At 43.5% G+C, this 13509-nt stretch overlaps 1 protein-coding gene across 3 annotated transcripts in view; it reads right to left on the bottom strand.

The window, feature by feature from the left end:
• The window catches only part of LOC124552713 (uridine phosphorylase 1), a 444709-nt gene that overhangs the window by 90168 nt on the left and 341032 nt on the right, over window positions 1-13509 (bottom strand). Inside the window, exon 1 of one of the 3 annotated variants that reach the window (XM_047127055.1) lies at window positions 7096-7228. The exons of the other annotated variants lie outside the window; for them this stretch is intronic. Coding sequence (XP_046983011.1) covers window positions 7096-7199 — 104 coding nt within the window. The 5' untranslated portion in view covers window positions 7200-7228. Of the gene's footprint in view, window positions 1-7095; window positions 7229-13509 lie in introns of those variants that run through there. 3 annotated transcript variants of the gene reach the window in all.

The following is a 13509-nucleotide window of genomic DNA, read 5'->3' as shown; positions in this document are numbered from 1 at the left end:
TTTTCTCACCGCGGAAAAATCCCTGGCAGTTTTGGGAACAGAACTCCGGACCTTCGAATGTCACAAAACGACCTCCGTCAATCCTATCTGGTAACGATCACATGCCGCGCACCACTACTCTAGAACAGGAAAGCCTCTGAAGCAGGTCTGTTGCATCTTCCAAGTGTCCTGTCAATAAAATGCAGTCTTTGGTTTGCGTTCCCCACAACGTTTTCTATGTGTAAAACTTTGAACATAGCCGCTAAGGTTCAGTGACCGCGTCAGAATTATATTAGAACAAATAAGCCCTCGGTCACAAATATTAAGTCAAAATTGACCCGGTTTCGACGCTACTATGAGCGTCGTCTTCAGAATTGAACTTACTGTTCTAAAGCATAATAGGTATATAAGACATTAATAAACTAAAGTGTGTACTGACTGGAAAGAGATGCAGTACCTGAGTGAACTCGGGTTGCAACAAACCTCAGGTACGAGCAGCCCTTAGCAGCTCACCATCTTATCTTATTCACAACTTTTCATGACGTCGCCATTCCAGCTTAGATTTTTTAGAATGTGACTTGTAAGTACTGCATCTCTTTCCAGTCAGTACACACTTTAGTTTATTAATGTCTTATATACCTATTATGTTTTAGAACTGTTAGTTTAATTCTTAACACAACGCTCATAGTAGCGTCGAAAGTTGGTCAATTTTGACGTAATATTTGTGACCGAGGGCTTATTTGAGACCTGAGTTTCTCCTGGCGTATACAACTTTCCAATAACTTCCGGGAATTCAGCCAGGTAACACTTTCAGCGACCGCCGATATTTCGGCGGGAGAACACCCCGCCATTTTCAAGGCAAACTGCAACGGACAGGCGGCGTACATGCAAATTTAATACCTCGGTTCTCGGGCCCAAGCAGGAAAGATAACACACACACACTGAACACTAGTGCCACCAAAGATGGCCAAAGTCAGAGCTATCGATAGTGAGACTATGAATTCGCAGGTGAGGTAGCATTGAGTCTGTCCCTCTGTTTCTTGACAAGAGAGAGAGCCGGATTCCAAACAGAGTTTAAACAGAAACCTCCATCCCTGTTAACAAGATTTCAGTGTGTGTGTGTTATCTTTCCTGCTTGGGACCGAGAACCGAGGTATTAAATTTGCATGTACGCCGCCTGTCCGTTGCAGTTTGCCGTGAAAATGGCGGGGTGTTCTCCCGCCGAAATATCGGCGGTCGCTGAAAGTGTTACCTGGCTGAATTCCCGGAAGTTATTCGAAAGTTGTATACGCCAGGAGAAACTCAGGTCTCACATTGTTTACCTCTACGGGGAGGAAATGTATCGGTGTTTACGTAAGTTGGATAAACTTCGTAGCTGTCGAGTTAGACTGCAATGTGCTTTGTCGTTTTTATTGAGGTGTCGTGATGAAAATCATGTCCCAACATTTGCTAAGGTTGTGCACCATATTAATTCTCCTGCCGCCAATCGAAGTAAGCAACGTGCTGGCTTGGCTCTTGTTCGCGAAAGGATTCGTTTTACTCGTCGACGTATGGATTCTGTTTCCAAAGAATTGTATCGTTTTCATTTAATGGTTGCATCTGAAGTGTCTGATTTCACTTGGGATTGGTTGCACGGTGCCTCATGGACCCAAGCTGACTGGGATTACAACTCCGTTACTGCCCGGCATTTGGCAAAGTTTGAACGTTTTCATCGCGCGGAGTCGGATGTTATATCTCGACGTTCTGTGATAAATCTCACAGAGAAATCTTTTGACGACGCAACCTTATCCGTGCTAGGGAAGGGATTAAATTTTGCACCCACTCCGAAGAATTTGCCGGTAGTTGATTTTATTAGTTCAGTTGAACAGGCAGTTTGCAAACTACCTCCTGACGCTGCAGAGGAAGTTAGGAGGGAGGCATGCCGTGTTTTGACTAGGGCTCGTCCACCCAAGAGTAATGTAACAGCAGCAGAGAGGGCTGCTTTACGCTCTCTCAAAGTTGATCCCAGTATTGTTATTTTACCTGCTGACAAGGGCAATGCCACCGTTGTTTTAAATAAACATGATTATGTACAAAAGATGCAACGTTTACTATCTGATTCAACGTATCGCAGAATCGATGCTGACCCCACGAAAAGTGTTGAGAGAAAGACCAACAGCCTCCTGAAGAAAAGTGGTTTGTCGCAGGACACAATCAAGAGGCTTAACACCTATAGTGCGGTTCCCCCTAGGTTATATGGCCTTCCAAAGGTTCATAAGGAAGGGGTTCCTTTCCGTCCTATAGTGAATAACATCGGCGCCCCGACATATTGTGTATCCAAGCATCTTGCTTCTCTGTTGAGTCCACAAGTAGGACGGTGTGAACATCATATCAGGAACTCACCTGATTTTTTACGTCGTTTGGAGGGACTGAGGCTGAATGACTGATATTTTAGTGAGTTTCGATGTGGTCTCTCTCTTCACTCGTGTTCCTCTGCCTGATTCGTTGCGGTTATTTGAAGCCAGGTTGGTGCTGATTTAACTAATCTCTTTAGGCATGTGTTGACATCCACTTACTTTTTATTTAATGACCAGTATTACGAGCAGACAGATGGAGTTGCGATGGGTAGTCCGTTGTCTCCTGTGATCGCAAATTTGTTTATGGAAGACTTCGAGGAGCGTGCATTGGAGTCGGCGCCTTTAAAACCCGCCTGTTTCTATAGATACGTTGACGATACCTTCGTTGTTTGGCCTCACGGTAGGGAGAATTTGAATGTCTTTCTAGAACATCTGAACTCGATCCACCCGAACATTCGTTTTACGATGGAGGTGGAAAAGGATGGTTGCCTTCCCTTTCTCGACGTGTTGGTTAGGAGGAAGGATGATGGATCATTGGGACATGCAGTCTACAGGAAACGTACTCACACCGACTTGTACTTACAAGCTAATAGTTGTCACCATTCGGCTCAGCGTGATGGGGTACTTCGTACCTTGGTACACAGCGCACATATCGTTTCTGACGCTGAGACTTTGCCAGCTGAGCTGTCCCATCTTGAAGTTACATTTCGTCAAAATGGTTACAGTGATAGACAGATTGAACGTGCGTTGCGCTATCGACCAACTGTACATCAGGTGATTGATGATAATTCTGAGTCAACACCTAAGTCTACTGCCTTCTTGCCTTACGTAAGAAACACGTCCAATAAGATCGGTCGTATTTTACGGAAATACGGTGTGAAATGTGTTTTCCGACCTCCATCTAAAATTAGAGCACTTTTGAGTTCCGTTAAGGATGATCTTGGACTGCGTAAGGCGGGTGTATATCGTGTCCCTTGTAGCTGCGGCATGGCATATATTGGTCAAACTATCAGGACCGTGGAGGACAGATGTACTGAGCATAAACGGCACACACGATTACAGCAGCCAAATAGATCTGCTATTGCCGAACATTGCTCGGATACTGGTCACCCCATGTTATATAATAACACCGAGATATTGGCATGCACGTCCAGCTATTGGGACAGTGTGATTCGGGAGGCAGTTGAGATTAAATTAGCGAGCAACCTTGTTAACAGGGATGGAGGTTTCTGTTTAAACTCTGTTTGGAATCCGGCTCTCTCCCTTGTCAAGAAACAGAGGGACAGACTCAATGCTACCTCACCTGCGAATTCATAGTCTCACTATCGATAGCTCTGACTTTGGCCATCTTTGGTGGCACTAGTGTTTTCAGTGTGTGTGTGTTATCTTTCCTGCTTGGGTCCGAGAACCGAGGTATTAAATTTGCATGTACGCCGCCAGTCCGTTGCAGTTTGACTTGAAAATGGCGGGGTGTTCTCCCGCCGAAATATCGGCGGTCGCTGAAAGTGTTACCAGGCTGAATTCCCGGAAGTTATTTGAGAGGGCTTATTTGTTCTAATATAATTTTCTATGTGTTCATTTCAATTTAAGTTGTTCGTAATTCCTAGGTATTTAGTTGAATTTACTGTATTTAGATTTGTATGATTTATCTTGTGACCTAAATTTGACGGAGTCCTTTCAGAACTCATGTGCATGGCCTCACACTTTTCATTATTTACAGTCAACTGGCAATTTCGTACCACGCAGACGCCTTTTCTAAATCTTTCTGCAACTGGTTTTGATCTTATGATGGCTTTATGAGATGGTAAACACCAGAACCATCGGCAAACAATCTAAAACGACCGTTTCTCTACGGGGTCGGTAGTTGGCATTGTTATGTCGGTTTTGGCAGTTATAGTAGCATTTGGTGGCCGGATATCGTTACCCCCCTCCCCTCCCCTCCTGTCTGCGTCTAGTGTGAATCTCATGCGTGTTAACGTTTTCCAAGTGTTTAACTGCCCTAGTGGGTATCTGAGGTGGAACATCGGAACCCAGCCCGGTATTCACCTAGGTCCTAGAAGGATGTGGGAAACCGCCACAACCAGGCAAGTCGGCTCCCAAACCCTCCTCGTTAATCCGTGAGCCCTGTATGGTTGCAGGGACGGGTCGACTCCCTGTGCCCACAAGCGTGCGCTTTAGCGCTCTCGGCTATCCGGGCGGCTAATTATTCATACAACAATTTATGAAAAAAGGCCGCGCGCAGAATCGTACTGGGGGGGGGGGGGGGGGATCTTGGTATTCGGTTCCTATCTGATCTAGGAACATATGTGAAAAGTTTTTGCTTCAGTCTGACCAACCGCCATCTGTGTAACCATTCGAATATCTGTCTTGCTGTAGCTATGTGACAGTATTTTAAGCAGGCTTTGAAGGTGAACCTGAGCTGACACCTAGGCAAATTATGCGAATGGATTAATTCTATTTGCAAAGAATTCTACTGGGCTGAGATTAATACTCAGATAATGAAACTATTTGCAAGTGCACCACCGTTCTGAGTTTATATAAAAAAAAGTTTTTCTGGAATTTTTTGAAGCGCCCACCTCGGGCCTCTTCTACCTTAATTTGACTAAGATACTGAATATTAGCTGACAACACGAATCTGTTCAAAATTTGCACGAAGGTAGGTAAATGGGTAAAGTCAAAATGAAACTCCTTAATCCAAAAATCGTCATCCACTGTCGAGGTACGATGGTTTAAAGTCGAGCTCAGTGTAGCATGTAAAATTCGTTCTTACACGAAATGAATGCGCGGAAACGATTTAAAATGAATAAATAAGAAATGCATGCTTACGATGAATCTGAAAACTCGCTTTCAAAAATCTAGTTTTATTCGGATCTTACGTACAAAATAGGTTTTTTTTAGTTGTTTACGCGCCACTTACACGTTTCAAACCTGTGCGTATCGATTGGAGTTTTTAAGGATATACATACCCTCCCGGCCCCATGAACCATGGACCTTGCTGTTGACGGAAGAGGCTTGCGTGCCTCAACGATACAGATAGCCGTACCGTAGGTGCAACCACAACGGAGGGGTTTCCGTTGAGAGACCAGACAAACGTGTGGTTCCTGAAGAGGGGCAGCAGCCTTTTCAGTAGTTGCAGGGGCAACAGTCTGGATGATTGACTAATCTAGCCTTGTAACACTAACCAAAACGGCCTTGCTGTGCTGGTACTGCGAACGGCTGCAAGCAGGGGGAAACTATAGCCGTAATTTTTCCCGAGGGCATGCACCTTCAACTGTTGCATGGACAGCTGCATCAAACCAGTCTCTGGCCTGAAGACCACAACAACAACACATAAATACATGTGATTAAATGTCCTCCTGTTGTTTAATGAAAGCTTTATCCGTCACCACGATATAAGAAACATGGTACGAAAGATAATGACAAAACTACACCGGATTATTCGACGCCGGCCGGTGTGGCCGAGCGGTTCTAGGCGCTTCAGTCTGGAACCGCGTGACCGCTACGGTCACAGGTTCGAATCCTGACTCGGGCATGGATGTGTGTCGTGCCCTTTGGTTTACGTAGTTCTAAGTTGTAGGGGACTGGTGACCTCAGAAGTTAAGTCCCATGGTGCTCAGAGCCATTTGAACCATTTGATCATTCGACGGCCAAGTCAACAAAAATCTAAATCGGTTGCCGAGCTTTGCTGGCCTAATATAACATTATGGCAGAGTAAAAGTAAGGAACTAGAATGAGAAAAGCTCATATCGCGTCACAAAAAGGCGAGTACATCCTTGGCGGAGTGGGGATGTAGAAGGGAACTAGCAGCTTCAAAGACATTTAAAACACCTTGACATATTCGCGCTTTTTTACAAGTTAACCTTACTTCGTCAGCGGAGTGAGCTCTCTTAGACACACGGCCCGTTACATATACGGTGAGGGGAGCACGGGCAAATATAGATATTTATATGCTTCTACAGAGTGGAATACATTTACAATAGGAAGTATCCGAGAGTGAAGATGCGTGCATCCTAAGCTGTTCAAATGGCTCTGAGCACTATGGGACTTAACCTGAGGTCATGAGTCCCCTATAACTTAGGACGACTTAAACCTAACTAACCTAAGGACATCACAAACATCCATGCCCGAGGCAGGATTCGAACCTGCGACCGTAGCGGTCACGCGGTTCCAAACTGTAGCGCCTAGAAGCGCTCGGCCACTTCGGCTGGCTCCTAAGCTGTAATGACAAGCTGTGTCTCACTGCACAACTTAACAAATGCCGTTTTCGATTACATGATGGCGTGTGTGACATGCTATACGACATGATACCGTGTATCATGTTGCTTTACTTGACACTATGCGTTATATTACATGACATGGATACTATCCCTACCAAGTAAAAATGCGCGAATATGTCAGGATGTTTCCATTTAAATGAAGCTGCCAGGTAACTAAAATATTCGCTTTTTTCGTGCTACGATTGGAGGATTTTTTATTCTTATCAGAATGATTACGTTTTTAGCAGTTAAAGGTTCCCATTTCTTAAGAAGCATGGGCTGTAAATAAAAATAACAGTTGCTACCAACAACTTCTCGATTACAAACGTGTTACACTAAGCAGTCATTTATGGACGAATACCTTAATAAGCTAAATATGTTTTACATTCGATAACGCTCGGAGAAAGCGGATATTTTTTTTTAAATTAACTATGGCCACTGCGTTAGGTCACTGCGTTAGACGAGTTCTTTTACCTTAACTGGACTACGATAGTGAAGCTTCGGTGACAATACGTTCGCCTTACCGTGTGGACTCGTCTTCTCCCTCGTGCTTCTCCTGGCCCTGGCCGTTAAACGTGACCCTGCCTATCTTGGCAGGCTTCACACCGACAACGTCCACTGCCGCCATGGTTCTCGCAGACAACCTCGCTACGCCAACTTCCGACGCAGGACTAGCCCGCGTAGGGTAAGCGCCACAGCTATCTAACACCGCGCTGCACTTGTTTCCTCCCCCCCCCCCCCTCCCTCGACCCCTCCCCAGCAGCCCTTCCAGAACCGTCAGAGCCGCGATTACATCACCTATCAGCTGAGCGCCACTCTCATCTGGACGCAAATGCCCCACTTCTCACTCCCAAGATAACACGCAGATATCCACTCCGCTCAGGGTCACCCATATACGAAAACTGTAAATAGTAATCGTTCTCATATTAATTATCGTCTGGGTATGCTCTGAAACAAAATCCCTCAGTGGTTGTCAGCGGTGATTTTATTGCCATGGTCATCCGCGAGATACCAGGTCTGTTCAAAAAATTCCGCAACATTCCTAACTTGGCACCAATTGTGTGTTGCGGCGAAATACGGTTGGCATCCCTGCACATGCCTGTGTTTAACGTGTATCTGTCGGAAGTTTCATTGTTGTCTGTTAGTTAACTGTTCAGTGCTGTATTGAGTAGAAGATTGTGTCGCACGGATTGCGATTATCGAGAGGGAAGAGCAACGCGTCTCCGTTAAATTTTGCGTGAAACTCAAGAAAACAGTTACACGGACACACCAATTGATGTCAGAAGCCTACGGTGTTGAATGCTTAAGCCAGGGGTCTCCAAACTACGGCCCGCAGGCCAATACCGGCCCGTGGTAATGGGCCAGACACGCGTGGTTCCCGGCCCGTCGTATTTTATTTTTTTATTACCTTCGAACATTGCTTATCGAGCCCATCCCATAACGAGTGATTAGCACAACGAGCGGAAAAACGTAAGAAACTAACCTGCTTAAGGAACGTTATTTCGCGTAAAAAATCTGTTTAGTGCTATTTTTTCAGTCTTGAATAATCATTTCAAAAACAACTTACTGGCTTATACGTGTTGGAACATTACTTAGGAACAAGTGCAAATGACACAGGTTTGTGAAACATGTCATGTACATAAAAGCATTTAAGTAAATAAAAGAATCAAAAAATTTCAAGTTAAACAGCACATTTAAATTTAACATATTATAAAAAGTGGGGATATCATAGTATTTGTTAATGGTTGATGAGGTACAATTACAGACGTGAGTACACCGTGGTATTGATACATATGGCTGTAATCTTGGTGCTATAAATCTTATTTACATGTTATAGTAGTGACATCTTATTTATATGACAAAAAATGACATAGTAATGTTAACAACTGAATCAGCTACCACATATGAAAGCCATCTTAGGCAATTTGTAACACTTGTAAGCAAACATTACAAATATGGATTGTTATACGATTGTATCACTTGTTATGTATTTCACTGTTATTGTCTAACTTGCTTCCAGAAAATACTTGATAATGGCACTTTGAAGCCGAAATCATGATTGTGTACGTGTAAATGTAACACTGTAAATAAACAACCGTCTACTGGCGGTACTGACTTTAATGAAATATATTATGACTGTGACCCCGCATTATGAAAAAATTATATAGTATTTCTTTGTACCAATATAACTGAAATGAAATTTAAGTCCACAGCTCAAGGTCAAACAAAAAACAATTCACTGCTTAATGCCTACTGCAGTGCCACTCAGTAAAGAATGGCAACAGCGTTAAGCACCACAAAAACTTCTGAACTGTACCGAGAAGTTTCCAGCGGTACTGGGGTATCAGGCCACAAGAAAACTTTGACAAACTGCAGGTAGGTCGCGGCCCTTGGTGCTCCGTGGAAAAGCCAGTGTAGCCCTTAGGCTAAAATGTTTGGAGACCCCCTGGGTTAAGCCATACTCGGTGTTAGGAATAGTGCACACGGTTTAAAAATGGCTGGACGGAAGTTAAAGGTGACCCTCGTTCAGGGCGCCCTTCGACCTTTACCGCCGACGCTCATGTCAGCAACGTCTACGGAACTGTGCTTGCCAATCGAAAACTGATTGTCCAAGAGGTTGCAGAAGACTCTTAACATTTCATTTGGATTGTGTCGTGAACCCTGACACAGTATGTTGGAATGCATCGTGTTGTCGCCGAGTTCATCCCAAGGCTCAAGACCTTCGCTTCGCAATCTGTGAAGAACTTTTGGATCGGGCACCACTAAAAACATTCTTTTAACACAGCTGGGAACTGCCGCGAACACTCACAAGGGGAGGCCACGACGTTTGAACGCGGATTTACTGCAAACTTCGTACACTCCAGGAGGACAACAAAATTCGTAAGCAATAGCGCGTACTTCTCAAGCGTAATTGAGAAAATCGCAAGATAATTTCGGTCGTCAAATATATATATCCGTGCGTGGCCATTTTTACCATAAAGCGGCGGCAGCCGAGTGGTTAGCGTTCAAGTCCCGTAATCGCTGGATCGAGTCCCCTTCGTCTTTTTTATTATTATTATTATCAACACAGTGACTTTCTTTACTATTTATATTACAATTCATACAATGGGGAAAATACGTGTAATCTGATGAACTTTTATTAAATTTATAATGTTTGTTTGACAATGTTGACTGGAATACGCTCTTTCAAATTCTGAGGGTGGCAGGGGTAAAATACAGGGAGCGAAAGGCTATTTACAATTTGTACAGAAACCAGATGGCAGTTATAAGAGTCGAGGGGCATGGAAGGGAACCAGAGGTCGGGAAGGGAGCGAGACAGGGTTGTAGCCTCTCCCCGATGTTATTCAATCTGTATATTGATCAAGCAGTGAAGGAAACAAAAGAAAAATTCGGAGTAGGTATTGAAATCCATGGAGAAGAAATAAAAACATTGAGGTTCGCCGATGACATTGTAATTCTGTCAGAGACAGCAAAGGACTTGGAAGAGCAGTTGAATGGAATTAATAGTGTCTTGAAACGAGGGTATAAGATGAACATCAACAAAAGCAAAACTAGAATAATGGAATGTAGTCGAATTAAGTCGGGTGATGCTGAGGGAATTAGATTAGGAAATGAAAGTAGTAAAGAAGTTTTTCTATTCGGGGAGCAAAATAACTGATGATGGTCGAAGTAGAGAGGATATAAAATGTAGACTGGCAATGGCAAGAAAAGCGTTTCTGAAGAAGAGAAATTTGTTAACATAGACTATAGATTTAAGTGTCAGGAAGTAATTTCTGAAAGTATTTGCATGGAGTGTAGCCATGTATGGAAGCGAAACTTGGCCGATAAATAGTTTGGACAAGAAGAGAATAGAAGCTTTCGAAATGTGGCGCTACAGAAGAATGCTGAAGATTAGATGGGTAGATCACATAACTAATGAGGAAATATTGAATAGGACTGGGGAGAAGAGAAGTTTGTGGCACAACTTGACCAGAAGAAGGGATCGGTTGGTAGGACATGTTCTGAGACATCAAGGGATCACCAATTTAGTATTGGAGGGCAGCGTGGAGGGTAAAAATCGTAGAGGGAGACCTAGAGATGAATACACTAAGCAGATTCAGAAGGATGTAGGCTGCGGTAGGTACTGGGAGATGAAGCTGCTTGCACAGGATAGAGTAGCATGGAGAGCTGCATCAAACCAGTCTCAGGACTGAAGACCACAACAACAACAATGTTATTTGGCAGTTTTCTAACTTTTATTATCACAAATAAAGTAGTATTCGTAACTATCGACTAGTAAACGACCAAACGCATAAAGTGATACTGAAAATGTATACTTGTCCGTGAATTGAGAAATCCCTTATACCTGGAAGGAGCCCGAAACGACTTTTTACCTCCAAATTTTGACCGGCACAGACGGCTTTCGAAAGATGTACAATTAATCGTCGCTTTCGACATTACGAGTACAAGTTTACGGGATGGTATTTTTTGGAAAAATAGGGAAAACATAAACGGCACCAGCTGCATTGAATAAATGCTATGTTTCCTCATACGCAACGTCTTTTGACGTTTTCCGTGGAAAAACAAACCTCGTTAACGTTTATAAAAACCTCTCTTTCAGCCGATAATTTGGAAGCGAACCATGCAGAACGCAGTATTTCCTTAAAAATCGGCGCTGATAATTGGTTATGGAGTATAGAGTGTATTTTAATAGCATCTTCCGAGAAGCAATTTCTCGTTCTCTTTCGATTAAATATGAACAGACGCCGACAATCATACATTTTCAGTATCACTTTATGCGTTTGGTCGTTTACTAGTCGGTGGTTATGAATATTATATTATTTGTGATACTAAACTGCCAAATAACACTGTAAATTTAATAAAAGTTCATCCCATTACACGTATTTTTCCCATTATATCAATTGTAATGTAAATAGTAAAGAAAATGATCGTGTCGAAAATGAAACGGAACTCTATCCACATCCATACTCCGCAAGTCTCCTGACGGTGTGTGGCGGAGGGTACCTTGACTACCTCTATCGGTTCTCCCTTCTATTCCAGTCTCGTATTGTTCGTGGAAAGAAGGATTGTCGGTGTGCTTCTGTGTGGGCTCTAATCTCTCTGATTTTATCATCATGGTCTCTTCGCGAGATATACGTTGGAGGGAGCAATATACTGCTTGACACCTCGGTGAAGGTATGTTCTCGAAACTTCAACAAAAGCCCGTACCGAGCTACTGAGCGTCTCTCTTGCAGAGTCTTCCACTGGAGTTTATCTACCATCTCCGTAACGCTTTCGCCATTACTAAATGATCCTGTAACGAAGCGCGCTGCTCTCCGTTGGATCTTCTCTATCTCTTCTATCAACCCTATCTGGTACGGATCCCACACTGCTGAGCAGTATTCAAGCAGTGGGCGAACGAGCGTACTGTAACCGACTTCATTTGTTTTCGGATTGCATTTCCTTAGGATTCTTCCAATGAATCTCAGTCTGGCATCTGCTTTACCGACGATTAATTTTATATGATCAATCCATTTTAAATCACTCCTAATGCGTACTGCTAGATAATTTATGGAATTAACTGCTTCCAGTTGCTGACCTGCTACAGTATAGCTAAATGATTAGGGTTCCAGCGGCTTTAACGCCAACCACTTATTTAAAAAAAGAAATTGTTATGTATTGTTTGTTAAATTTTGTCAGGGCGGACGTCCGATGACACCCATTCAGCTTGTTCGTTAATTCGTTCGCTCAGTTTTTTTATTAGAAAGGAAAGCCAACACAATGACCGAACACGCTGAGCCACCGTGCCGCCACCACTCGCCTGTTGCCGCTTCATGGTTAAAATGGCCACGCACAGATATATATATATATATATTTGACGACCGAAATTATCTTGCGATTTTCGCACTAACGCTTGAGAAGTACGTGCTACTGCTTGCACATTTTGTTGTCCTAATGGAGTACTACGAGTGTACGAAGTTTGCAGTAAATGCGCGTTCCAAACTTTGTGGTCTCCCTTTGTGAGTGTCGTAGCCCAACACGATTTATACTCTTCCTTTCTCCAACCCCCGAGACCATTAATACATAAATCCATTGGTCTTATTTAGCAGTTCTGTTTATGCAGCGAGGCGTGTTTGCGTTTTCTTGGCGCCTCGTTCCAGTTATCCAGGTGTCTCTCCAGCGATTGCAAGGTGCCGCAAACACAGTCTTGACACAGAAATTTTCCTGCAGTGAAAGTTCAGAAAGTATTTCGCAATCCATTCCACTTGGGGGCTGAGGGGTTATTGAGCGGCCGCTTACCCTTGAGCAACGCTGACGCATCCAACAACACTTGGCCTCCACTTTACGAGTCAAGTGTTTCTACCACAAGTCCTACCACAATGAGACAGAGGGCTGCAGTGTTCTTCTGCACGCACGCACACACACACAGACACAGAACTTTGTTTAGATTTTTAACGAAAGTTTATAGGGTTGGTTAATTACACTAATTCCTTGTTGTTGTTGTGGTCTTCAGTCCTGAGACTGGTTTGATGCAGCTCTCCATGCTACTCTATCCTGTGCAAGCTTCTTCATCTCCCAGTACCTACTGCAACCAACATCCTTCTGAATCTGCTTAGTGTATTCATCTCTTGGTCTCCCTCTACGATTTTTACTCCCTCCACACCGCCCTCCAATACTAAATTGGTGATCCCTTGATGCCTCAGAAAATGTCCTACGAACCGATCCCTTCTTCTAGTCAAGTTCTACCACAAACTTCTCTTCTCCCCAATCCTATTCAATACCTCCTCATTAGTTATGAATATCTACCCATCTAATCTTCAGCATTCTTCTGTAGCACCACATTTCAAAAACTTCTATTCTCTTCTTGTCCAAACTGGTTATCGTCCATGTTTCACTTCCATACATGGCTACACTCCATACAAATACTTTCAAGAAACGACTTCCTGACACTTAAATCT

The sequence above is a fragment of the Schistocerca americana genome, chromosome 10 (genome assembly GCF_021461395.2).
Source record: "Schistocerca americana isolate TAMUIC-IGC-003095 chromosome 10, iqSchAmer2.1, whole genome shotgun sequence".
Classification (NCBI taxonomy): domain Eukaryota; kingdom Metazoa; phylum Arthropoda; class Insecta; order Orthoptera; family Acrididae; genus Schistocerca; species Schistocerca americana.
The sequence above is the reverse complement of the archived record's forward strand: the minus strand, read 5'-3'. Positions and strand labels throughout refer to the sequence as shown.